Consider the following 26,723-nt stretch of genomic DNA (forward strand, 5'->3'; position numbering starts at 1 on the left):
GGTCCTTTATTGAGAGGGTGTTATTCTAATGGGTATTGCTGCATAACACCCATCCCAAACTTAGTGGCATAAACCAACCACCACTTTATTATGCTTATTGATTCTGTGGGTCAGGAATTCTGAAATGGCACAGTGGGGGGTCTGCTTTTCTCTGCTCCCCCATGTCTGGGGCCTCATCTGGTGACTAATACCAAGGAGCTAGAATTGCTGGGGCAGCACTCCAAGATAGCTTCTTCACTCACATGACTAAGTCTGGGCTAGGCTCATCCTGGACTCTTGCTGAGTACCTCTCCATGGCCTCTCCATCTGGCTTTTCACTGCATGGTGGCTGGGTTCCAAGGGAGAGCAAACCCAGCGGGAATGTCCCAAGAGCCAGTGTTCCAAGAGAACTAGGTGAAAGATGCATGGCTTTTCCTAGCCTCGGAAGTCACGCAACATCACTTCTGCCATACTCTATGGGGCATAGCAGTCACAAGGCCACCCAGATTCAAGGACAGAGTACAATGACCCCACCTCCCAATGGGAGAAGTTTTAAAATAATTTCTTGCCACTTTCAAAAACTACAATATAAATAATAAAATTAACTGTTCTTGGCCAAACATGACTGTTCTTTGGACAGAGATCTAAATAGAAGGTTCCTCAGCATTTATCCATGCTCAGACCACATGGCTAGGAACAAAGTTAGGAGAAGCCTCTTCAGGTCCCCACCACCTTCCCATATTTCCCACATTTATTATGGAGCCAGTTTAAAAGTTCCCCAAAACTTTAGCAACACTAAAGGGGAAAGCTAGCTAAAAAGAGATGTGCTACTAATTTGGTAGCAACAAGGTTATTTTGACCCCAAATAACTTTTTAAAAGGATATTTAAGAAGCTATTAGTTTAGCCATGAAAGATTGATGAAAGACATCATTCTTTTAAAGACCGGTGAGAAGACATCTTTTCCACTGATTGGGAATAATAAATTCAGCAAATACCGGAAAATAGACATGTCTAAAATCCATTATCCCTCTTTCTCTTTCTCTTCTTCCTCTTCCCTTACCTTCCTGAATTATTTGGATGAAAGGCATAACTAGGTGGTCTTTATCGAGCACCTCAGATGTGCTAAGTATTATTGTGATGTCATTCCCGAAACGTTTCAAAACACAGATTAAGCAGCCACTTTAATAATGTGATTAAGTTACAATATTGCAGAGGGTGGCAAACTTTTTCTCTGAAGGGCCAAATAGTATTTTAGGCTTTGCAGGCAATGCACTTTCCAACTACTCAACTCTGCTGTTGTAGGAAAGTGCAGCCATAGACAATATATAAATGAATACATGTGACTGTTTTAATATAACTTAACACTTATGGACACAAATTTGAAATTTCACATAATTTTCACGTGTCACAAAATATCATTGCTCTTTTGATTTTGTTTTAGCCATTTAAAATTTAAAAACCAATTTTAGTTATGGGGGTACAAAAATAGTGAGCCAGGTTTGGCCTGTGGCTATTACTTGCCTACCCCTGCAAAACTGAATGAAAAAAACAGGGTACAAAATTGTATTTACAGTATGATTTCATGTAACTCAAAAAAGACCTGTACGAAAAGAAAAAGCTGAATGTAAACCTACTAAAATGTGGCTGTATTTTTTTGCTGAGATTATGGTTGATTTTTTCCCCTTTGCTATTTGATAGTTTTAAATTTTACTAATAGAAAGAGTTTACCATAATGATGGAAACTTTTTTGAAAGAATAAATGTGGTAGCGTTCACCTTAACAGTGGATATACTAAAATTCATGGAGAGGGAGAAAAGGAGAATGATTCCTATAGTGTTACATTGGAATTAGAGTTATCACTCTCTCTCTCTCCCTCCCTCGCTCCATATATCATTCTACCTATCTATCTACAAAAATATCCACTGAGAGGGCCTGAAAGCAGCCACACTTAAAAAGCAATCAGCACACCTAGCATCCAGATCTCAGTTTATAAATAACTGCTCTCCACTAAGTAGAACCAAGGCTCCTTGGAGAAGTGCCTGATTCCAGGGCTGGGGCAGAGAAAAAGTACAAGACGGATCTGGAACACTTTGTGCCAGAAAGGAAATACTCAAAGAAATATAGGGACATGGCAAATGGACTCAAAGCTGGCTTGAATGGGCTTAACAATTTGAACATTAAAATAAATAACAGCAACAGATTATAACTCAATGAATAAAACAGGTAACTATGCATGCACAAGAAATAAAGTAAATAAATAAATACAATTTAAAAGGTTTTGCTTTGGGAGCCCAAGGTGGGAGGAGAGCTTGAGGCCAGGAGTTCAAGACCAGCCTGGGCAACATAGTGAGACCCCCATCTCCATATGAAAAATAAAAAAAAATTAGCCAGGCACCTTGGTGCATACTTGTGGTCCTAGCTAGGGCAGGAGGGTCACTTGAGCATGTGTTAGAGCAGGGGTGGGGAAACTGTGGCCTTCTAGGTCCTTAATGCAGCCTTTGACTGAATCCAAATTTTACATAACAAATCTTTTTATTTTTGTTAATACATTTTTGTCTTTTTATATTTTAATTTTATTTTTAAAATGAATGTATTTAAAATACCAAAGAATAAAATAAGTTTCAAGGAAATAATCCTCCCTGATTGACCAGCACAATTAGAACACTAGTAAGCCATAAGGGCTAAATTTTTTTTTTTTTTTTTTGAGACAGAGTCTCACTCTGTTGCCCGGGCTGGAGTGAGTGCTGTGGCATCAGCCTAGCTCACAGCAACCTCAAACTCCTGGGCTCAGGCGATCCTTCTGCCTCAGCCTCCCTAGTAGCTGGGACTACAGGCATGTGCCACCATGCCCAGCTAATTTTTTTCTATATATATTTTTAGCTGTCCCTATAATTTCTTTCTATTTTTTAGTAGAGATGGGGTCTCGCACTTGCTCAGGCTGGTCTCAAACTCCTGAGCTCAAACAATCCACCCACCTCGGCCTCCCAGAGTGCTAGGATTACAGGCGTGAGCCACCTCACCCGGCCATAAGGGCTAAATTGATGGCTGCTACACTCATGATTTAGTGCCAACTTCCCCCACCTGACTGGTACCACTACCACACAAGGCTGGTTGTCGAGAGTTTATGGAGCTTGAGTACACTAGTCTGTTATCAGCTTTTGACAACGGTGCACTGTGTTTCTGTTTGAAGCAGAATCAGGATAGTTGCATACCTCGACAGTATTTTTTTTATTAAATTAAAATTTTCATTTTTTACCCTAGGTGAGCCCGGGGGCATAGGGATGCATGCCTCCGGGCCTCCCAGTATTTTTTAATTCTGTCTGCTTAACAGCCCACCATGTCAAAGAAGACCAAGAGAACAATGAAGAAAATAGATTTTTAAATGAGGATTGGAATTGCAATATTATCTTGTTTGTGCTAAAGGTAAGACGTTTTCTTGCTTTGTGATACTGCAATATCAACATTAAAGAAATTCAGTGCTCATCAGCATTATAACACTCATAAGGACCACAAATATTTTAAATCAGAGGGAGAGGTATGAAAGGTTGTACTGCAGAAATTAAAAGATGAAAAGCTAAAGCAAAGATGATTCTTTCAAGCAGCAATAAGACCTGGAAATAATGCCACTGAAGCAACTTATAAAGTAGCTTATATACTCGGGGGAAAAAAGGAAGCCCTCAGTGTTGTAGAAATTGTGAAAGAATGCTTTGTTGAAGTTGTAGGATGCTTTGATCCTGATAACATTTCAAAATGCAAACACCTGCCTCTTTCAAGGAGAACCATAACTGATTGGCAGCATGAATTACCCTTCAAATTATCAGAACAACTTCATGCAATACTTCAAAAGGAAAATATATACTATTCAATGGGCTTTGGATAAATGAAATGATACTACTGACTCAGAGCAGGTTTTACACGTCATTTGGGTCATAATAGAAGATTTTTTTTTTTTTTGCTACTAAGAGTTACTCAATTTGGGCACTCTTGCGAACAAAACACAGGGAATAGATATCTTCAACAACTTTCATGATAAAATGTGTAGTTGGACTGAATTTGGTAAATTTAGTGAGTGTATGTACAGACGATGCACCTTCCATGACAAGAAAACATGAAGGGTTTATCGCACAGATAAAAAAAAGTATTAACAGATCCAGATGCTCTCATTTCTTTTCATTGTATCTTGGATCAGCATAATCTCTGTGCTAGAGCTACTATTTTAAGTGACACTTTGCAACAAGCTATAAGTATTGTTAACTATATTCTTGCAAATGCAACATGGCACGGTCTGTTTCGTAACAGGCTAAAGTTGAAGGATGAGGTGTTCAGTGTGGATTTGCCATATCATTCTAAAGTGTGTTGGCTACTGCAGGGACAGGTGTTAGCCAAAATTTTATCTCCTCGAGAAAATATTGTTAAACTTTATGAATAACAGAATCAGCAATGTGAATTATTGAAAGAAGATTTCTGTAGGAATGCAGCATTTCTGTGTGATATCATGTCACATCAAAATGACTTGAATATTTCTTTGCAAGGTAAAACTAAGTCTACATATGATATGTGACAAAAAAAACCCAAGCATTTTGAAAAAAACTATCTTTTTTCAAAACACTTCTTCAAAAGGAAATTTCAGATGAACATTTTCCCCAGTTAGCAAAGGTCACTGATGAGCAGGATGATATATGGGAATCATTTGAAGAATATACAGCTGTTATAGACCTATTAACTGAGGAATACAATGAAAGGTTCACTGACTTTGAGAATACAATGACATCACACTTAAATTAGCATTTCAGCCTCACTAGTTGTATCACCAAGGCACCTAAAGAACTACAGATGGAATTGATTGAGCTCTCAGTAGATGACATTTTAAAGTCATTGTTTGATGCTAAGAAAGATCCAGTTGAAATATAGAAAAGTGCAGAATACCCACAGCTTTGGAAATATGACCAAAAAATGCTTCTTGCTCTTCAACCTCTTATCGCTGTGAATCTACATTCTCCTACCTAACCCAAATCAAGATACTCTTAAGGTCACAAAAGACTGCTCCCCATCTAGAGGATCAACTGAAACTAAGGCCCTCCATGCTACAACCGAATATTCAAATGCTTTCTAACAAAAGCAGATACAACAAAGTCATTAAAAAGTTAGTTAACTTTAACAAATAGTTTTCAATTTTTGAAATTATTAAGTACATAGTAGTTAGACTTTTACAAAATAATGTACATTTTAAAGTATATCTAATTGAAGTTTCTTGAATGTGGCCTTATTTGATTACAGCTAAATTAATGCGACCTTCCAACGTGAAAAGTTTCCCTACCCAAGTTAGAGTTTACAGTGAACTATGATCAGGCACTCCAGCCTGGGCAACAAAAGAAAAAAGAAAAAAAAAAAAAAAAGCTTTGATGAGAAACAGGTGATTTATGATTGATGTGGTTTCAAAGTACCTTCATCAGTAATGAGACAAACTGACAAGCTCAGATTGCGCGCCAGTTGACAGGACGCATTGAAAAGAACGCAGCATCACATTTGTGACAGTCCTAACTAAAATGAACCCGATCAAGATTAGACAGACAAACCCAACCGCGGAAGAGTCTACTAATTAGCCGGCCTGCTCGCCCGCCCCGCGGAGCCCGCGGCGCCCGCTGCTGCAGACACGCCCGGCGCCACCGCCAGGAGGCTCCGCGCGTCTTCCCGCCTCTCCCCGGGCCGGGCGGCGACCGCGCTGCCATTGTCCCACACTCTCCCGGGCGCGCAGGAGGGACCGGCCCCCGGCCGTGGCCGCCGCCGCTGCGCCCCGGGCTGCAAATGGCGCCCGCTCGCCTCGGCGCCTCCCGCCGCTCTCCCGGCCCGGGGACGTCCGGGGGCGGCGCGCCCGGGGCCCGCATCCCCACGCCGCCGCCGCCCGGGCGGTCGGATCCCTCGCCCAGGCTCCGGGCGGGTCGCGGGCAGCCCGACCCCCTGCCAGCCCTCGGCGCCGCCGCCGCCGCCCGTCCTACCGGGGTGGGGCGCCTACGGGCATCCCAGTAACAATAACTAGACTTAAAAAAAATGTGCTGAAATACATACTAAAACATAAAATTTATTTTAAAGTACAGCTCGGTGCCATTAAATACATTCATTGTGTTGTGGAACCATCACCACTATATAGTTAGAAAACTTTTTTCCTTTTTTTCAAGGCAGGGTCTCACTCTGTCACCCAGGCTGAAGTACAGTGGGGTGATCATAGCTTGCTGTAGCACCATATTCCTGGGCTCAAGCGATTGTCCCACCTCAGCTTCCCAAGTAGCTGGGACTACAGATGGGCAACCACGCCCGACTAATTTTTAAAATATTTTTATACAGACTGGATCTCGCCATGTTGGCCAGGTTGATTTTGAACTCCTAGGCCTCAAGCAATCCTCCTGCTTCCACCTCCCAAAGTGCTGGGATTACAGGTGTGAGCCACCGTGCCCAGCCTAGACCAAAACTCTTTTATCGCCCCAAGGAGAAACCAGTACCCATGAGCAGTCATTCCTCATCCCCTCCTTTCCTCAACCCCAGGCAACCACCATTCTGCTTTTTGTCTCTGTGGATTTGTCTCTTCTGGATAGTTCATATAAATGGAATCAAACAACATGTGATCCTTTGTGACCGTCTTCTCACACTTGAAACAGTGTTTTCAAGGTTCATCCATGTTGTAGGTTGTAGTAGGTATCAAAATTTCATTCCTTTTTTTTTTTTTTTTTTGAGATAGAGTCTTGCTCTTTTGCCCTGGCTAGAGTGCCGTGACATCAGCCTAGCTCACAGCAACCTCAAACTCCTGGGCTTAAGCGATCCTCCTGCCTCAGCCTCCCGAGTAGCTGGGACTACAGGCATGCGCCACCATACCCGCCTAATTTTTTCTATATATATTTTTAGCTGTCCAGATAATTTCTTTCTATTTTTAGTAGAGACAGGGTCTCGCTCTTGCTCAGGCTGGTCTTGAACCCCTGAACTCAAACAATCCACCCGCCTCGGCCTCCCAAGTGCTAGGATTACAGGCGTGAGCCACAGCGCCCGGCCCAAAATTTCATTCCTTTTAATGGCTGAATAATATTCCATTGTATGTATATATTCCACATTTTGTTTATCCCTTCATTAGCTGATGGACACTGGGGTGTTTCCACCTTTTGGCTATTTGAATAGTGCTACAATGCATGTTCACGTACAAGTTTCTATCTGAACACCTATTTTCAAATTCAATTATTTTATGTAATAACTAAATGGATTTTTATTCCCCTTGTAATGGAAAACTCTACAGCCACCTGCAGCTTCTCCTCTGGGCCCCATTAATTCTGGGAGCTCCTGGAGGTATATCACATGTGCTACCCCCAAATTTTCTGCCTGCCATGATTTTCTTGATATAGGAGACATGTAGGTCAACCTTCCTGCCCTCTCTAGGGCCCCTTCTCAGGGAATTTGTCCCCCATACCACCACCCAGGCCCAGTCAGAGCCCCCAGCTGCCTGACCCAAGCAGTGCCCATGTGAGCTGAGGAACCCATCCTTTGCTGGGCAGAAGCTGAGGTGTTTTCCTTTGGAATATTTTAACTGAAGGACAAGGCAGTGGTCAGGTCAGGGCTGGGACAGCCATTTGGAGCTCATGAATGGGCAGAAGAAAACTGGTCTTCTGAGAATGGCTGGGGAACCCTCTACAGGCACAGAGAGAAGGGACCAAGGAGTATGGACAAGAAGCGTGGTTGGGCCAGGCATGGTGGCTCAAGCCTGTAACCCTAGCACTCTGGTAGGCCGAAGTGGGAGGATCACTTGAGGTCATGAGTTTGAGACCAGCCTGAGCAAGGGTGAGACCCCCCATCTCTACTAAAAATAGAAAAAAATTAGCTGGGCAACTAAAAGCAGAAAAAAAAATTAGCTGGGCGTGGTGGCGCATGCCTGTAGTCCCAGCTACTCCAGAGGCTGAGGCAGGAGGATCCCTTGAGCCCAGGAGTTTGAGGTTGCTGTGAGCTAGGCTGATGCCATGGCACTGTAGCCCAGGCATAACAGAACAAGACTCTGTCTCTAAAAAAAAAAAAGAAAAGAAAAGCATGGTTGACCAGGAGCAGCCTCAACCCTTACTTTCTAATTGCAGGTGATCTGCTGATTTCCTCTCCTACAATGTTCATAAACTCACTCATTTTTATTAGAAACTGACTGCCTGGCTAGCTCAGTCAGTAGAGCATGAAACTCTTAATTAGAAACAAATCCTCTTAAAACTGTTCTCAAACTTTATTTTGCATCACAATCCCCTGGGATGATGCTGTTAGTCCTGGGACCACACTCTGAGAACCATTGCTTGAATATCTGTTCCTTGAAAGCAGAAGTGCCCTGACCAAGACTGGTGCTCTGAATTCCCTCCGTGATGTCTGCGGCTGAATTGTATGAATAGGTGCTGGAAAAGCTGAAATCCTAGATGCCTCCAGTGCTCATCATCCAGCTGGACTTAACCTGTCTTGCCACTGCCTGTGAGCCAGCCACAGCTGTACTGAGAACACACGAGGGCATGCAGCGTTGCAGAAGTACAGGGCAATGCCCCTGCCCTCTCGCCCGGCACCAGGTGTTCAAATCAGTACAGTTTGAGCTCCCAGCATCTCACCAAGATTATGGGTCTTGCTCCTTCAGTTTCTGCCTGTAGCTGTCACACTGAAGGCTCAGGCACACTTCCTTGGAGCTGAGCCAAGTGATGATCTTTCTCCTGGCCAGATCCTTCCAGTACCGGCCCCCAAAAAACTTCATGCACATCAGCTGTGCCTCTGCCATTGACCCTCATACATACCAGACATGTTTAAATCATACTGAAGCTCACAGATTGGTGCAAAACAGGGAACTGCTCTACTTCCACCATCCCTAAATATGGAGTAACAGATCTCCTGTCCTGTCCAACATTCTAGATCACAGGTGGACAAACTATCTGTAAAGGGCCAGATAGTAAATATTTTAGGCTTTGGAGACAAAAGGTGTCTGCAGCAACCACTCAACTTTGCCACTGCTGGCATATGTAATATGGAAAGGAATGGATGTGCCTGTGTTCCAATAAAACTTTATTTACAAAAAAAAAAAAACAGTCAGCAAGCAGTATTTGGCCTAACCCCTGTTATACCTAGTAATTTTTTTTTCTCTTACTAAAATGAAGTTAATGAGCCTTCAAACAGATGGAAAGTGTATTTAGTGTTAGCAGTTCTTTATTGTTATGGGGAATCTTTTCAAAATTTATAGGCTATAAATATTTTTCTCAAGAGCAGGCAGTGAGCCCAGCTAATCTTAAATAAACCCAGCCTCAACATTTATAAAAATGTAAAATTATATCAATACATTCCTGAAGCTGAACCAACTTCCTGTCTTCAAAAGAGAAATATTTGAAACTGTTGTTTAAGCAGAAATAATTTTTAAACAAAAATATGCACATGTTTTAAAGATTTATATTAAAAAATGGGAAGACAAGACAACAGAAATGAGAAGTCAGATTTAGATATATAGCTTATATCCACTAATTTATTCTCTCTTGGTTTTAGTTTTTTATATATAAAAAAGTAAAAACAGCAAAACACACAGCCTGGACAACATTGACCCATGTAAACAGACCTGGTACATAAGCACTTTAACATCAAAACCAATTCAGTTCCAAAAAGCAGAAAAGTTTCCCACTTCTTAAAAAAGGTATCAGTTGCTCATTGTTTTTATGGTCAAGATGATTTCCAGCTTTGGCTTCTCTTTTTTTAAATAGCAGTTTGACAAGTGCCTCTGTAAAATGAACTAATCCACTTGGAAACTTGGCAGTCAAAGACAAAGTCAGTTTCTATTTTTCTTCTAAGAGTTGTTGGAAAGTGAGTGACTGTAGAGCTCAGAGCTTAAAATGGTTGTGCCTCCTGTGATTTTTGTGTTGTCTGCCTTACCTTTTTCTTATATTGCAGCCCAAATTACCCATTCACCAAGCAGTGCTCAGTCTTCTTTCACAAAATCTAAAATGTCCTGGCTTGGGACTCTCTGCCCAGAAACTGTCTCATGTAAAGAAAGGGTTGGTCCTAACACCATGGGACAAAGAGGTGGGAAAAGAAGTTTGATGGAAGCTTCTGTTTAGATCTCTATTTAATAGTTCTCTATATTTTGTGTAGGGGGGGGTGGGTTCCTTTTTCCTTAACTAAAATCTTGTCCATAAAATTCTTCATTAGAATTTCATCTAAAATAATTGCCCTGAGAAAAACAGTTAACTAAAATTATGAAGGATTATAAACTCATTCATGTGAGAAGATCAATCCTCAAGTCCCTATTTCATTCATTCTAAAGAAACTGTTTTAACCATTTTGACCTTAGCCATTCTAAAATTTGCAGTTATATAATTCAGGTCAGTTTCAAATTCAGGAAGGTACAGAAAATAGTTAAATTGTATTTGTTTCTGAGGGCAAAATGAGCAACAAAAGAACAAAAGACGTTTTCTTGAACCCAGCTGAGGCCATTCCTATTCTAAACTTGTCAGTAGGGTGTCTCAATCTGACTTTGTATAAATCAAAACAAAAATTTAGCTTGAGATTATTTCCTGTTTACCTCCAAGTAGATTTAACCAAGTTAAAGATGATTTGCATTTTTGATGGCTCTACATTAATTTTAATGTCAAACTTGATAAATATTTCATTAAAAACCAGAAACACTGCTTCTAGGTATTTTTAGAATGTAAAGTGGCTAATCTGTTTTATTAATAGCTGTTATATATTAATATTATTGCAGACCTTTAAATAAAACTAGCTTTCCCAGTAGATTAAGATCCACTGAGTCAAGAAATACCTCAGATACCTTTTTACTCGATACCATAATATTATGTGGACTGCTGAATTAAAAATATGTGGTAGTTTTACGTTTCAAATAAGATTGTCCTTGTTACATTCCCTGAATCATGCCCAATTTATATTTCAAAAATCAGAGAGCTTGGAAAAAGTAATTTCAAGATAATGTATATTTTTTACTTTTGAAAGTTTTAATAAAATGGATACATTAAAATCAAATACATGAAACATTAAATAAGTGGACAATGAAAATTTTGATTTGCTTTGTATGTGTATAGTTGATGGTAGTTTATGTTGTTTCATATATGTATGGGTATGATAGGACCAAGAAATTAAATTAACTCCCCTATGCTCAACATGTGATTTCCCCCTCCCTGTCTAAGCACTATAAGAATGCAGGCGTAACCACGCAGGCACATTTTATCATGTGAGACCAAAACAGCATTTTCGTCCTCTGTGGCTTTGGTCTGATGGGTACCCGAAGGAAACAAATGCTATCTATGAATGGTCTTTTCTGCCTGCCCAAACACGTTTGTTTGTTATCAACATTGGCCTGTCAGGACCTAGTTTCTGGTCCTAACCAGCTGTGTGGGAACTAGGAACTCGCCTTTTCATCTCTGTAAAATAGACTTGGACTAGACTTTCTCTAAGGTCCCTTCTAGCTCTCAAATGCTTTGATGTAATGGTCCTGTCCTACACTTATCCTGATTTCTGGGGTATTAACTAGTTCGCATGGCCAGCCAAGACCCAGTCCAGATGCAATGGGGCTCTTCCCCACCTGACACACTACACTGGGTCAACATTCTGGGAAATTATTTTTTGTTGTCATTTGAATTTTATTTTTAATTTAAAAATAATAATTTGTATATATTATATTGTTGGGTTTTTTTTAAATAAGACAACCATATCCTCTGATGCATATTTTCTAAAGACTCGGATATTCTGAAACATTTATAGTATTTTCACATACCTGAATAAAACAGATAATTTAAACACTGTTTGTGTCTGAAGACGTCACGTTTGGAAAAGGCAGGCAATTTCAGAAACTGTTTAAATTGCTTATAAATAGTGTCTTGAAGCTAGAAGTTTGCTGGATGGGAAGAGTAGTTTGACAAGAAAGCCTTCCCTGAGGCTCTACAACTGGGCTGGGTTCTCTACCCAAGTACCAGCCCCAGTTGACATACTGTGTTATAACTGCTTAATTGCTGGTATCCTAGATTACACACTGCAAGTTCCTTGAGGGCAGGGATTGTGCTGGTTCACTGAAGTACCCTTAGTGCCTGACACGTAATAGGGAATAAATAATTGTTGGATAACTGCTGAATAAACAACCAGCTTTCCTCACTTACTGATCTGCCAGGAGCAGCAGAAGCAGGAAGGAGCAGCACCACCACAGGGCACAGCAACGAGAGGCACCGTTAGTTACCAAGAGCCTTGTGTTTGGTGGTTGCTGGGTGGACATAGCTTCCCATCCAAGTATGGTTGACGGAATCCTCAGAAATTTCCATTCATTAATGTCCCTATAGTATGACATGCTTTACCCATGTGCTATGAGTAGCACCAAAGGATACATGCTATTTTGATGGGACCATTCTGTTAATCCAACTCTTACACATACCTCAGCAAAATGTGCAAACAGTGTATTCATCACAAGTAGCTAAGCACAAAGAACACTATTCAGGAGAGGAAAGCTGAGGTGGTGTTGGCTACATTTTAAGAGGAAATTTTTCTGGCTATATTTTATAAGAATTAGGTGGAGTTATCTATTGTGCAACTGCTTAGCGTAGTGTTTAGTAAAGGATTAACAAAGCCCATTCCCCTTCAGCGTGAGAATTTGACCTTTCGTTAACTTTCTAGTTTTGTTCCCCTGGCAACCTAATAACGAATCATATGTCAACTATGTTGCTAGGCAACATCACATATGGTAGAAATGACCCCTAATTGGTAAATTGCATCTGGACTAGGAGAACTATTAATATAAATACCTGATAGGAAGCCACAGTTTTGGGCTTCCCTAAGTGACTGTTGGAACAGGTATATCTTTGATAGAGACCCTGGAAGCTATGTCTGTGGAGTTGTTGTAAGAGATATTTGTTCCCTTGGACAAGAAGCTTTTAAGCCAGAGCAGCTCCCATACCTGCCTGATGTGGCTCTGACCTCTTGCACCTGAGCTGTGTCACACAGACAGCTGCAGGGACTTCCACAGAAGAGCAACCAGCTCGGCCTGCTGGCAAACTGTGCTTCCCACCTATATCCCTTCCGATGCCAAGTGTGGCAGTTTATATGTTTGAATGTTTCTAAACCTTCAGTTGAGCCTAAGTAGCCCCCCGGAGGCACTGCAGTACTCTTTGCCTATTTTTCTGGCAGTAGCAGATGCTGCACAAGGGCTACGGACTGTAAAAGATGTGAAACTGTTTGGCATGGTATGTTTTTCTGCTTCTAAAAAAAAAGACCCCAATCATACCCTTCACTGGCTGTATGACACATACTCCATACCCATTACGTGTCACCAACACATTTATCAAATTGATGCCTTCCCTCAAAATCCCCAGGTTTGTTACTACTAAACCTTCTTCATCAAAGCACACAACCCTCTCCCTAACCTCCACTAATTTTTAATAAATTAACTGACAAAAGTCCAAACATCAAATGATGGATATAAAAATTGCCCCCCAAAACCATAGTTGTCAATGAAGAATTGGCAGTAGCAAAATGATGTACCTGGAGGGTCGAAGCAGATGTTGAATGTCCTCCTTCAGTTATGAAGGTTCCATATCTTCTGATCACATAATGGTGTAAGCTATGGTCACCTTTTAAAACATGTTAGAAACCAACCAAACTACTCCTGCCCCTAAAAAACTTTTCATTTATCTCTACAGATGCATCATTTGGAGGAAAAAAATCAAATTTCTAGAACTACAAGGAAAGGTTTGACGAACATGGTAATATTGAGTGGCAAGACAAAACTATAAAAGCAACAAAAATCAATGAAAACATTGCCCATATATGCAACTGAATAAAGTGCCCTTTTTTGGGTTAGAAGATAGTGCGATCACATGAAAGCACAAAGCAGCTGCAAGATTCCAACAACAGGAATCACAGTGGTGATGCTCAAAAAAGAGTGGAGCAGGAACTTCTCATCCACCCCAACCCTTGTCCCTCCCTACCCCGTTACACTACACTTCACAGAGATAAATTCTATTCTCAATGCACAAGGGACGCACGAGAAACCCCAGAGATTCAAATGAAACAGTGTGAGTTCAGCTGACCAAAGGCCACTCCACTCTGCCCCACAGCTCTCAGATCCAGCACATGCAGCCCTCCCTGTGGCCTTTCTCTCTGTGGGGTTTGCCACAACATCAATTAGCAACAACAAAAAACCCATCACAGTATTCTGAACCACCGGATTACTCAATTCCACACCATTTTGCAGATACTAGAACTGCAGCTTTCTTAAGGAATATTCAACGTCCAGTGGCCACCAAAATATTTACATCAGAATGGCATGTTTCTGCCAAATGATCAGAAATCATAATGGTCTCTGTCATTTCTTAATTATGATAGTTATAAGCCCTATTTACATTCCTTCCCAACCCTCGAGAAGGGGGTCCCAACCCCCAAGAGAAACAACTTCTGAAGAATGCCATTTTGGAATTCCATTATTACACAAGTAAGAGTCCTGTTTCCATCCATGCAACGTATCTAAGATGAGACATTCCAGTGGATATGGGGTAGACAAAAACATCCCTTTGTGGACTTGGACTGAATATGCTGGAAAGATGCCAGAATATAAACTAAATCACTAATGGGCCTGTGTTGAGCTCAACTGGGAATTTACTTAGTATAAAAATATCACCAACTCCACAAATTAAACCTCAAAGACACCATGATTATAAATACTGACCACCAGATGTGAACATAAATTTAAAAGAGGACCAGTTTATGATCTGAGGTCCAGACAAAGGAAGTATCTCCTTTCAAAGAGATAGAGTTCAGCAAGCCAGCGACGACCAGTGCCAGTACACAGATCCAAACAGTCAGCCGGGAATGTGGCAATCTGAGACATTATGGAAGAAAGAGAATCACTTAAATATTCAGCTTCACATTCTGGTTTCCTCCCAATGATCCTGCTACTTTGAAATTTAACAAAATGGAGGGAGGGGAGGAAAAATAAAATAAAATAAAATAAAATTTAACAAAATGATCAGAGCCTAGGAATGGTTCTGGGTGTATGGATGAGTCAGAATTTTCTAAGTTTCCACAACACAAACCTAAACTGGATTTTGGGCAAACTGTGAACCATCTGGCCTCAGCTCTTCATTTTACTAATCTACTAATTTCCAAGACTTGTGGGAGTGTAAGGGCCTATTAAATATTACAAAGGTAAAGGTAGCCTAGAGTAGAGCACAAAATTAAGTTCACTTATTAAAGGTAATTTTTTAAATCCTACTTTATCTTATAGCAGGGTTTTCAATCTTGGTACTGTTGATATTTTGAACTAGATAATTCTTTGTTGTGAGGGCTGTCCTAGGCATTGTAGGGTGGTTAGCAGCTTCCCTGGCCTCTACCCACTAGATGTCAGTAGCAGCCTACAGCGGGCAAAAATATCCCCAACTAATACGCTTTTAGGTTTTTTTAAAAAAAGGTTTTATTTGACACAGGATCTTGCTATGTTGACCAGGGTGGCCTTGAACACCTGGGCTCAAGCGATCCTCCTGCCTCAGCCTCCCAAGTAGCTGGGACAGCAGGCATGTGCCACTGTGCCCTGCCGACTCCCAGTTGAGAATCACTGTGTCACCATGAAATCTCTAATATAAAATGGTTTACCCAGTTATACGAATAGGTCACAGAATCACTGAAGAGAACCACATAGCTCCACCAGAGAAAGTAAGCAGAGAGGTTGAACCATGAGGTAGAAAAGTCGTATTAAAACATCAGAAATTAAACAGAGCAAAAATATCAAATACTGCTCCTTGCAAAGTAAATCTTTTACACATCCATTTAAGTGTTCCTTTTTGCTGAGATCACTCTTTTAAAATAACAGCCAATATTTTCATTTCAGATAAGAGAAGTATCTCCGGTCCCTGATAATTTTCAATGTGTAACTCTCAATCTAGAACAATGTTTCTCAAACTACCTAAGGTAAAAGACTAGTTTAAAATTTCCCATCTATGGCAGACCAACACATGGTCCTCCAGTACAGACTGGATCCAACCTCTGTGCTATGTAGCTCTCCGGCTGACCACACCTGAACCAGTCCTTACCCTGTTCAAGAAGACAATGCCACTGTTCACACGCGTGGGTGCCACAGCAATGTCGAAGTGTTACAGAAGTTTCTATATGCTTACTCTTAATTTCTGACTTTCCTTGTCACAGACCTGTAGCAAACAATTCACAGAGCAGCATCTACCTGTGGGCCACAGTTTGAGTAGCACTGTCTCATTGCTCTAATTACTATTGAGAAGTCCAATTTAAACACCTTTCTAACTGTTCAATGACTTTTGCAACCCAGTTTATAATGTTTTTGATTATATTTTTGTTCAAGAGGCAGAAAGAAAAGTGATTTTACCACCTTTTCAAACACAATGATACTACCATTAAAGGAAGACAAGCAGATTTCTAAGTCCATTTTGGATACTTTAACATAAGACAAAATTATGAAATGCCTTCAGTTACATCCCTAATCTCTATTGTTTCCTGCCCTTTAGCCCTTTTAAAGAGTTCAGTCTGTTTTGTTAGAATAATTGTATGGCTGCAAAGTGGGTGAAAAGCAGATGGCTTTTAAAAACCTGTTTTTCTACTATCCCTCTCTCTCTCTCAAGAGGATCTTTCAAAAGATGAACGTTTTAGAAATAGAACTTGTATATATGGGCTCACACTTGCCCTCCAGTTAAAGTTCTAGGCATAAACTAATTAAAAGAATGTCAGGGGCAGCTGTCTTTCCTGGTTACACAGCAGTGGTTTTTGGAAATGGCTGGAAAAGGTAGAGGAGTGTTTTGAGTTTTGCCCAAATGATTTGTTTTAGGATCACAGAACAGGTTGTGTGTGTAGAATCGTCAGATACAAAACCAGACAGGGAAACCACCCAGACCTGGGCTCACAGACTCCCTTCTCGGGGCCAACTTAAAATTTAATTCAACTGGGCAGGACAGGATGCCATGTGAGCCTTTCAGTTCACTTCCATGCTGTCTGCACATCAATACTCCCAGCCTTCAACACTGCAGTCTTAGATTTAGAGAGTACCTTTTATGATCACGTAGTCAGACGGCCCTGCCTGCTTTCTGTCAAGGAAGCTTTCTCTTTAATGCTTTGCCAGAAAATCAAAATGTGGAATTCAGTAGGAAAGGCTTGGCAAAGATAAGACTGATAACAAAACCTAATGTAGTCTCACCCACCTTTCAGAGAAAGAGGATGATTAACAAAGGAATGCAGAAGATTGAGACAACATGAAAATATGTATGAAGACTTATCTTTTCCTAACCAGAGCTTGGATGTACAGCCAAAAAAACAGGAAGCCTCAGGGCCAGCCTTGATTCACTCAGAACTAAGGAGTGGCCCGCAAAGCCATCAGAAAGCAAGGGCACCACACTAAAAAGTTATCAGTCCTTTGCATCACAAGATCCAACCTCTACCGTGTAGTCTAACAAAAATGCAAATATAACCACAGTGAAAAAATGTTCCTCTCAGGGTTCCACCATATTGGACGCATGGTGTCTTTCAACTGCAGAATGAGCACTAACAAATTCTAAAACTTCTCCCCAACCAATTTTTTGCTACGTAAGTGTCTCTCGGTGTGATAAGTGAGGCCGAATTTGTGGTTTGTCGTCAGGATCATCTCCAGCAGGATCGTTCTCCTCACCAGACTCCACATAGATTGGCCAGTCATTGTCTGTGTCACTCTTTTCTTGGCTTTCGGACGAAGCCTCCACCAGGCTAAGGTTGATGGGCATTAAGTCGTCGTCATCGTCATGCGTGTCTGTGACGCAGGTGCAGCTGTCACACAGCCCGAAACGCCGCAGCCCCTGGGACAGGTGGCTGGTGAAGGTTCTTCTGCAGCCCTTGCAGATGATTGGACGACTGGATCTGTGGACCTATTATCATAAGCAGACACGGTAAATGTCACAGAAAAGGGGTTGAGCTGTGGTCTAGAAGGCCCCGTGTGATCTGGCCCCTGCCTGACCCTCCAGCCTCATTTCTCGATTTTCTTCCACTTGTTTCTCTGCCATAGTCTCAGAGTTACCAAGGTCCTTTCCACCCCAGGGCCATTGGACATGCACAGAACGTCCCCTCCTCCCCATCACCAACCCTTTACCCCTTACTAACACCTTGAAGGCAGTCTTCTCTGATGCTCTGGGCCAGGGTAGGTCTCCCAGCTATCTACTCCCACCCATACTTCTTCCTTTGTGCTGCTTCTCACAGATCATTGGCAAAATTCACTAGACTGTAAGCTCCAAGAGACCAGGGATGGAGTCTGTCTCATTCATTACTGTTTCCCTAGTGCTTGGCATATAAAGGGCACTCAGTGAACTAATTAGGATTTTTTTTCTTTTTTTTCTTTCCTTCCTTCCTTCCTTCCTTCCTCTTTCTTTCTCCTCTCTCTCTCTCTCTTTCTTTCTCCCATTTTCTTTTCTTTCTTTTCCCTTCCTCTTCCCCTTCCCATGCCCTTCCCTTCCCTTTTCCCCAAGAGACAAGGTCTCACTATGTTGCCCAGGCTGGACTACAAGTCCTGGGCTCAAGCGATCCTCCCATTTCCGCCTTCTGAGCTGGGACCACAGGTGCACACCACTACACCGGCTTTGAGTAGGACTTTTGACATGGTTTTTTTTTATGTATCTTGGATTATTTAATTAGGAAAGCAGATTTGCTAGAGTAGACATCTGTATTCCCTAGATGTGCCAGCAGATGCTTCACTCTTGACTTTCTCACTGATAAATGCATTGCTTACTTACGAGAAGAGTTTGTGTACTAGAAAAGAGAAGCTGATCTCCTACCCCACACAGTTCTTCCTAAGGGCAACAGCCCTAGGGGTCCACTCTATGTAAGGAACTATCTTTCTAATATATGTACTTTTCAGCAACTCCAGCCAATAAGGGCTCTGTGAACCAATCAGAACCTTTCTTTTAGAGAGTTCTGGATACAGGATACACACAAGAGGTAGAGACAGGGAGAGGCTGATGGGGGAGAAGAGCCAACCAACAACAATAGAAATCCTAGTGGGTATGAAGTGGCATCTCATGGGGGCTTTGGTTTGCATTTACACTATGACTAACTGGATCTTGAACATCTTTTCACATGCTTATTGGCCATAACAGAAATGTCTATTCAAATCTTTTGCCCATGTTTAATTGGGCTATTTGTCTTTCTATTGTTGCATTGTAAGAGTTGTTTTTTGGGTGTTTTTTTTGGTTTTTTTTTTTTTTTTTTGTGAGGAGGGGTCTCACTCTGTCACCTGGGTGGAGTAAAGATCATAGCTCACTGTAACCTCGAATTCCTGGGCTCAAGCGATTCTCCCACCTCATCCTTCTGAGTAGCTGGGACTACAGGTGCACATCACCTTGCCCAGCTTAGTTTTAACTTTCTCTAAGTGCCACCAGTGCAGTTTTAACTTAATAGCAAAAATGTATGTTCAAAATTCTCTGAAAATACCCCAATGGACAGAGACGTGAAAGACAGGCTGGTTTTAGCCTTATATTAGATAATATCATGAACCGCCCTTGCCACGAGAGCGTTGCCCGCTTACGCTCAGGGCGTGGCTCCGCAGGTGCTCCTGCCGAGTGAACCTCTTGCCGCAGGTCTCACAGGGGTAGGGCCGCTCGCCCGTGTGCGAGCGGATGTGCCGCTTGAGGATGCCCTTCTGTTTGGCGGTGTAAGGGCAGAAAGGACACTTGTGGAGCTTGATGGGGACCACCAACACATCACCTGGGGAATCAAAGGCATAGATTTAGCTGTACTGTCAGCAGGACAACCCTGGCCACCCTCCGATGGACGGGATCCAGAGCCGGGGAGCTCCGCCAGCCCAGATGGAGAAGGACACCAACTCCACCACCAGCCAGCAGCAAGACATTGTCTGCCATTCCAGCTCTGTCTGGCTCCCAATCAGACTGAGGGGAAAGTGAGCTTCGGATATAAGTTTGCAAGGAAGGCCGGAAAGCACCAGCTTTCACACTTCTCTGACTCACCGTTAGAAATACAGATCATATTGCAACCTCAGAACACACATGCCTTCACGTGGATTACTGGAAAAGCTTCCCAACACGATACTCACTGATAGTGTCTATTCTATTTCATTTCATTTTAAGACAATTCTGAGTGAGATCCTGTTACAAACTGCATTGTGTCCTCCCCCAAAAAATTTATACCTTAAAGCCCTAACCCCCAATGTGACTGTATTTGGAAATAAGGCCTTTAAGAAGGTACTTAAGGTTAAATGAGGTCAGAGGGTGGGGCCCTAATGATAGGACTGGTCTTATAAAAAGAGGAAAAGATACCAAAGATCAACTGATCTCTCTCTCTCTTTCTCCTCCACTCTCGCCCCCAGCGCAGGCACAGAGGGAAAGGCTATATGAGAACACAGTGGGAAGACTGCTGTCTGCAAACTAGCAAGAGAGGCCTCAGCAGACACCAACCCTGCCGGCACTTTGATCTTGGACTTCGAGTCGCCCCCTTTTCTCACGCTGTTCATATAAGCCATTAGCAGATCGGGTTGGCTCTACTTTTGAGACATAGCATAATCCTAACCCCACCACACCTCACCTCTCTACTGTGACCACACTGACTCAGGGAGCACAGCTATCATCTGGGTCATACAGTCCCTTCCAAGTGGTCCCCAGCTTCCACCCTTGCTCCCTGTGGCCTATTTTCCATGCAGTACCCACAGGGATCCTTTAAATATAAGTCACTTCAAACCACTCACTGCTAAGACCCTCCAGTGGCTTCCCAACTTAGAGTAGCAGCCAAAGACCCCACGGCCTTCAAGGCCCCACCTGACCTGACACCTCACCCACCGTGTCGGACCTCATCCCCCACAGCAGCCACACCAGCATCCTCACTGCCCCTCTGTTCATTCACAAAGTGTGAGCTTTGCTCTTCCCTCTGCCTGTAATGTTCTTCTCCCTGGTATCTGTATGGTTTGCTCTCTCATCCCTTGAGGTTTCTGCTCAAAGGCAACATGTTAGAAATGTCTTCCCTGTCAACACTAACTAAAAGCATTCTCTTGACCTTCTATCATTCGTTCCCTGCTCGAGTTTTTCATCCGTAAGATTTATCACCATCTGACATTCTATATATTTACTTATTTATTTACTGTCTGTCTCCTTATACTAGAATGTCAGCTCCACGAGGACAAGGACTGTCTTTTGTTCACTGTGGTTAACAGTGCCTGACATATGTTAAGTGTTCAATAAATACCTGTTAACTAAGTGAACGAACGTCCCAACGAACAAACAGGAATGACGAGATGTCAAAGCAGCAAGCCAGTGATGGCGTGCTGGATACACCGGCATTCAATGATCCCATGATGAGGCTAACAAGGGACAGGCAGAAGAAGACCAAATGGCACTCGTGATGTCAAAAGCCAGGGAAGGGAAGAATTTCAAAGAGAGGAGAGAGAGATCAGAGTCAACTGCCGAGAGGTCAAGTGAGATAACACCTGAAAATCACTCACTGGATCAGCTCTAGAAATGTACAGCCGAGCTCATGAGAGTGGTTTCAGTGGTGTGGAAGCCGGACGGCAGTGGGCTGAGAAAAGAGTAGAGACCAAACCAGTGGAGGCAGCCAAGGTAGATGAACCTTCCGAGAACAGGGGAAGGTGCCGGAGCTGGGGCCGAGGAGCCTTGGGGGGAGGACAGAGACAGGAGGACCTGGTGCTTTGACAGTGTCTGCTAACGTCAGGCTTGAGCTACGGGGACACATAACCACTGTGCCAGCCTTCTGACGGGTCTCCCTGCCCTGGTCTCCCATCTCCACACCATCTTGTGCTGAGGCCAAATTAATCTCCCTGAAGCACAGACCCTCTCCGCTCCCAAGCTCAAAAACTACCAAAAATGCCCCCGTGCCTGCAGATAAAACTCACCTTCTAGCATTTAAGATTTTCCACGACCTGACTCTGACCAATTTCTCTCTGTCTCCTCTTCCTACCCTTAGATGCCACTTTGCATGAAGCCTCCCTGATCTCCTAGGAGGAAGTCAGTTCTTCTTTCCGACTATTGTGAACTCAGACCTCTGAGTGTCCTTCAACCCCAGTATCCTTCTAGCATGTGACATCATTTACATACATTGCCTCTAAGTCACCACCAGTTCTTTGAGGGCTGCATCCATGTCTGACTTATCTTTATGTCTTTACAAGGAAGGTGCTCAAATATTCGAGCAAATAAATGAATAACCAAATAAATCAATCCTATTCTGTGCCTTAGCCCTTGGAATAAATTTACCCTGGAGCCGTGTGAATGAAATCAAAACCTGGCAGACAGCAGTATGGCCAGGGGCCAGGGTGACTGCCTTGCCACAGCACCCTGTAGTTAGAAACCTGACTTTCTAGACCGATAGAGGCTGGACTTGAATGAAGGTGGCATAGAGCCAAATGACTATGTCATGCTACTTCTTATGCTCACAGGCAGAGGGGTTCAAAGACAAAATCAGTGCACTGAAATCCTCTAACCAACTGTGCTGCCCTCACGATTTAATGAGTGAAACGAAGCCAGTCAAGGTTACCAGTTTAGCTGGGCCACTTACTTCCTAGTTCTGCACTCTTAGGAGATTCACTAAGCCCTTCTGGGTCTCAGTTTCTCCAAACTTCCTCTGCAAAACTCATGGAGCGTCATGAGGGTCTAATGGATGCGAAAGGGCAGTCACAGTCTGTGAAATGCTGTTATAAACACAGAAATGAGAATTTCAACAAGTTCCCACAGTGTGTTCACTGAAACAGTCACTTTCTTCCAAATGCTGGTTAAGCCAGTGTCTCTGAGGACCAGAAAGAGCATTTTCAAGTTTTCCAGCTCTAGTTTTAATCAGACATACCGAATCTTCTTACCTTAAAAACATAAAATTAAAGTCTCAAGACAGCCATTTAATAATGAACAAAAGCAGTTGATCTCCCCTTATTTAAAAGACTTTTGCTACTTAATACTGAAAGGTGAACAAGAAATGTGATCCCTTGATTTCTTGGCTTGAGGTTCTGGAAGGCACCTTTCATCAGGAAGGTGGCGGCCAAGTACATTTCTGTCTCCTGCAAGACACCTTACGACACAGTAACCTCCCCTGTTCAGAGAGTTAACTATGTTAACTCCTCTCTGAACTGTTCAAGGAAACAACCAAGTTCTCTTAAAACAAAAACGCCTATGAAGGATATAAAAAATGAACTTACATGAAACCAAACAGCAGACATAAAATATTTACAGACGTAAAATATTCTCAAGTGGACAGCATCCCCAACTACATCCTATTCACCAAGTGCTTACTATGTGCCAGGCACCATGGCGGATGCAGAGAAGTGTAAGTCTGCTGTGTGTATAGAACACATTATCGTACGTGAGAAACAACTCTGCAAACTTTCTCATTTGGTCCTCACAACAACTGAGAGAAAGGCAGGGCAGGGGTGATTAACCCCATTTTATAGATGACAAAACAGGCTCAAAGAGATTCAGTGATCTCACCAAGGTCCCACTGCTGGTTAGTGGAAGACAGTGGGTTCTTTCCATGTCTCCAAACTGCACTCAACATGCTTATAGTCTAGCTGTAGAGGTAAAACACGAACATGTGTGAAGAAACAATGCCCTGCATACAGCAGGTGCTCGATCAATGCCTATTAGTGGTGGCGGTGGTGGCAAAGATGGCGGTGATGATGGTAGTGACAATGGCAATGACGATGGTGATTGTGATGATGGGAGAATGCAGGGCACAGACGGTGTGTGCTACGTGGCCAGCAGAGATGATGAACGCTAATGGAGCTCACCTGAGTCCTCTCCATACCAGTCTGTCTGAACATCCATCATGGAACCCATGGCCACTCCTGCACCCTCCGGTCTTCCCTCCAGACCCCGAGAAAAGTGATGGTCCACGTTGTCTTTGCTCTGAACAGCACTGTTGCGCAAGAGTGCTTCCAGGAACTGCTTCATGTGGTAGTTACTGTAAGCCAAGTCAACCACCTGCCCGCTGGGCAAGCCCTCCTCCACGTGGGCCAGGCTCAGCGGGGCAGCATAATGCTGCAGCGGTTCCCCAACTTCCACCTCCACCTCATCAGCATCAAATTCCACCTTGGGCTCTATCCGTCTGGACAGAGTAGAGAGGTCACTGTCAACTGAGCCACCTCCCTGGCTGTCTTTCACCACCAGTTCCAAAGGGTGGCCATCTCCGCAGTCACCGCAAGGGGACTCTCTCGGGCAGTCCACATTTTCTTCTCCCTCGGCTGGAGAGGAGACCAAGCTCTTGGTACCACAGGAGGTCCCCTCCCTGCTTGAACTGGGGCTTCCACTGTCAACATGATGAGCCGCCGCCGCTGCTGCCGCAGCTGCTGCCGCTGCTGCCGCCACAGCTGCAGCCACAGCAGCCTCCTTCTCCATCTTTCGGCAAATATCAAGGGATGACCTGATGTACGTCTTGCAGAAGTTCACCACGTCATTCATCTGCAGGTAGCTGGCAGCCGACATTACTTCAATCACGTTCTCCCCACACAAATCCAACTTCCCAGAATAAAGGAAATCTAAGATGATGGAGAAGGCATCGGAGGTGACAATGTCCAAGGAGGCGGTGCTATGCCGCCCACTGTCCTGGATATAGTGAATGAGCAGGGCTCGAAAGTAGCCGCTGTTAGCAAATAAAATGTTCCTGTGGGCCTTGAAGATCCGCCCTTCCACAATGATGCTGCAGTCACAGAAGAAGTCCCTCTTTCGCTGTTCATTCAACTCCCCCAAGAGCTTGGCATAATAGGATTGCATCTCCATTGCTCCGCCAGCTGCTGCCGCTCTGGAGTCTCCTGTATCTCTGCCAAGATTTTTCTTAAGTTAATTCACAAATCCCAACCTTGCAAATAAAGATGTTCATTTTTTTTTTTTTTTTTTTTGAGACAGAGTCTCACTTTGTTGCCCGGGCTAGAGTGAGTGCCGTGGCGTCAGCCTAGCTCACAGCAACCTCAAACTCCTGGGCTTAAGCGATCCTACTGCCTCAGCCTCCCAAGTACCTGGGACTACAGGCATGCGCCACCATGCCCAGCTAATTTTTTCTATATATATTTTTAGTTGTCCAGATAATTTATTTCTATTTTTAGTAGAGACGGGGTCTCGCTCAGGCTGGTCCAAACTCCTGACCTCGAGCAATCCACCCGCCTCAGCCTCCCAGAGGGCTAGGATTACAGGCGTGAGCCACTGCGCCCGGCCAAGGTGTTCATTTTTAATTAAAAAAAAATTCTTCCAAAACCACCGGTTCAACAGTGTCTTTATGATACGGGCTGTTTTAGATCTAACAAAAATCAGAGGTTATCAAACTGGGTTAATTTATGAAAAACAGCCAAAAATAACTATACCTAACTGTATGTGGGCACTGTACTTAGTGTTTTATGTGGATTCTTTCAATTAATTTATTTTATCTTTTAATTTTAGAGATAAGGTTTTGTTCCGTCTCCCAGGCTAGAGTGCAATGGTGCAATCAATCATAGCTCACAGTAACCTTGTACTCCTGGACTCAAGTGATCCTCCTGCCTCAGCCTCTTGAGTAGCTAGGGCTACAGGCACACACTCCACGCCTGGCTAATTTGTTTTTTATTTTGTAGAGATACAGTCTCACTGTGTTGCCCAGGCTGGTCTCTAACTCTTGGCCTTGAGCAAACCTCCTGCCTCAGCCTCCCAAAGCACTGGGATTACAGGTATAAGCCACTGTGCCTAGCCTCTTTCAATGAATTTTTATAAAAATGCTATGAATTAAATACTAATGTTGTCCCTAGTTTTTTGCTAAGGAAATTGAAGGTAGGAGATCATCCAGCTGTAACAGAGTTTGGACTCAAATCTGGGTCTGCTGGCCTCCAGGGTCGATGCTCTTATATATACTATATTCTACTTTTGTCAAGGCTCAAAATATAGAAAATACCCAAATCTAAGAATTATAGTATAGTCTCCAGTGTACCAATCTGGAACTTTAAGACTGGCAAGTGCAGCCTCAGCTCACTCCTTTTATTTTTATTATTTACTTATTTATTTTGAGACAAAGTCTTGCTATGTTGCCCAGGCTAGTCTTGAACTCCTGGTTTCAAATGATCCTCCCACATCAGCCCTCTGAGTAACGAAGACTATGAGCATGAGCCACCATGCCTGGCTCAGCTCACTCCCTTTATCATCACTTTGTGGAAACATTTGGTAGATTCTTGAGCTAGCTGGCATGCATTCTCCATTCTAATGGTTCTAGTGCCCTTTTTGCCTTTGGTAGAACCATCCCTCCCCCATTCTTGGCCACCACAGTTTGCATAAAGCTGGCACTATCCCCAGGCTCCAGGGGTGTAAGATATAATGTAGGCTAATAACCACCAACATATCCAATCTTCTGACCACAGTGATTGGCTCAAAGATGGCAATGTGGCTTGGTAAGAGCCAATGAAAAGCAATGAAACATCTGCTGGGATTTCAAAAAAAAAAAAAAACCAGCTTTCTCTGCTCTGTGGGCCTGGGGGATGTGAGGGATGCTGCTGCCACACCACCAGGAGAACCAGCCTAACCAAGACCACAGCCCAGCTCAGGCTGACGGAGCCTGGGGACACCAGCTGAGCCTCAATTCAAGCTGTGCCAGAATCCAATTAAGTCCCTTTTTGCTTTAGCTGGTCTGAGTTGGGTTTTCTTTTTCCTTTTCTTTCTTTCTTTTTTTTTTTTTTTTGAGACAGAGTCTTTTTCTGTCACCCTGGCCAGAGTGCAGTGGCATCATCATGGCTCACTGCAACCTCAGACTCCTGGGCTCAAGGGATCCTCCTGCCTCA

General features: G+C 43.0%; 1 protein-coding gene across 1 annotated transcript; it reads right to left on the reverse strand.

Moving 5' to 3' along the window:
* Positions 1–17,544: 17,544 nt before the first annotated feature.
* Positions 17,545–24,708, reverse strand: ZBTB8B (zinc finger and BTB domain containing 8B). The gene is made up of 3 exons (XM_045548386.1): positions 23,721–24,708; positions 19,512–19,690; positions 17,545–17,862 (listed from the first exon to the last, which is right to left on the reverse strand). Exons 1-3 carry the CDS (start codon positions 24,706–24,708, stop codon positions 17,545–17,547), a joined length of 1,485 nt encoding a protein of 494 aa, XP_045404342.1.
* Between the last annotated feature and the right edge of the window lie 2,015 nt (positions 24,709–26,723).

Source organism: Lemur catta, chromosome 3 (assembly GCF_020740605.2).
Source record: "Lemur catta isolate mLemCat1 chromosome 3, mLemCat1.pri, whole genome shotgun sequence".
Lineage (NCBI taxonomy): Eukaryota > Metazoa > Chordata > Mammalia > Primates > Lemuridae > Lemur > Lemur catta.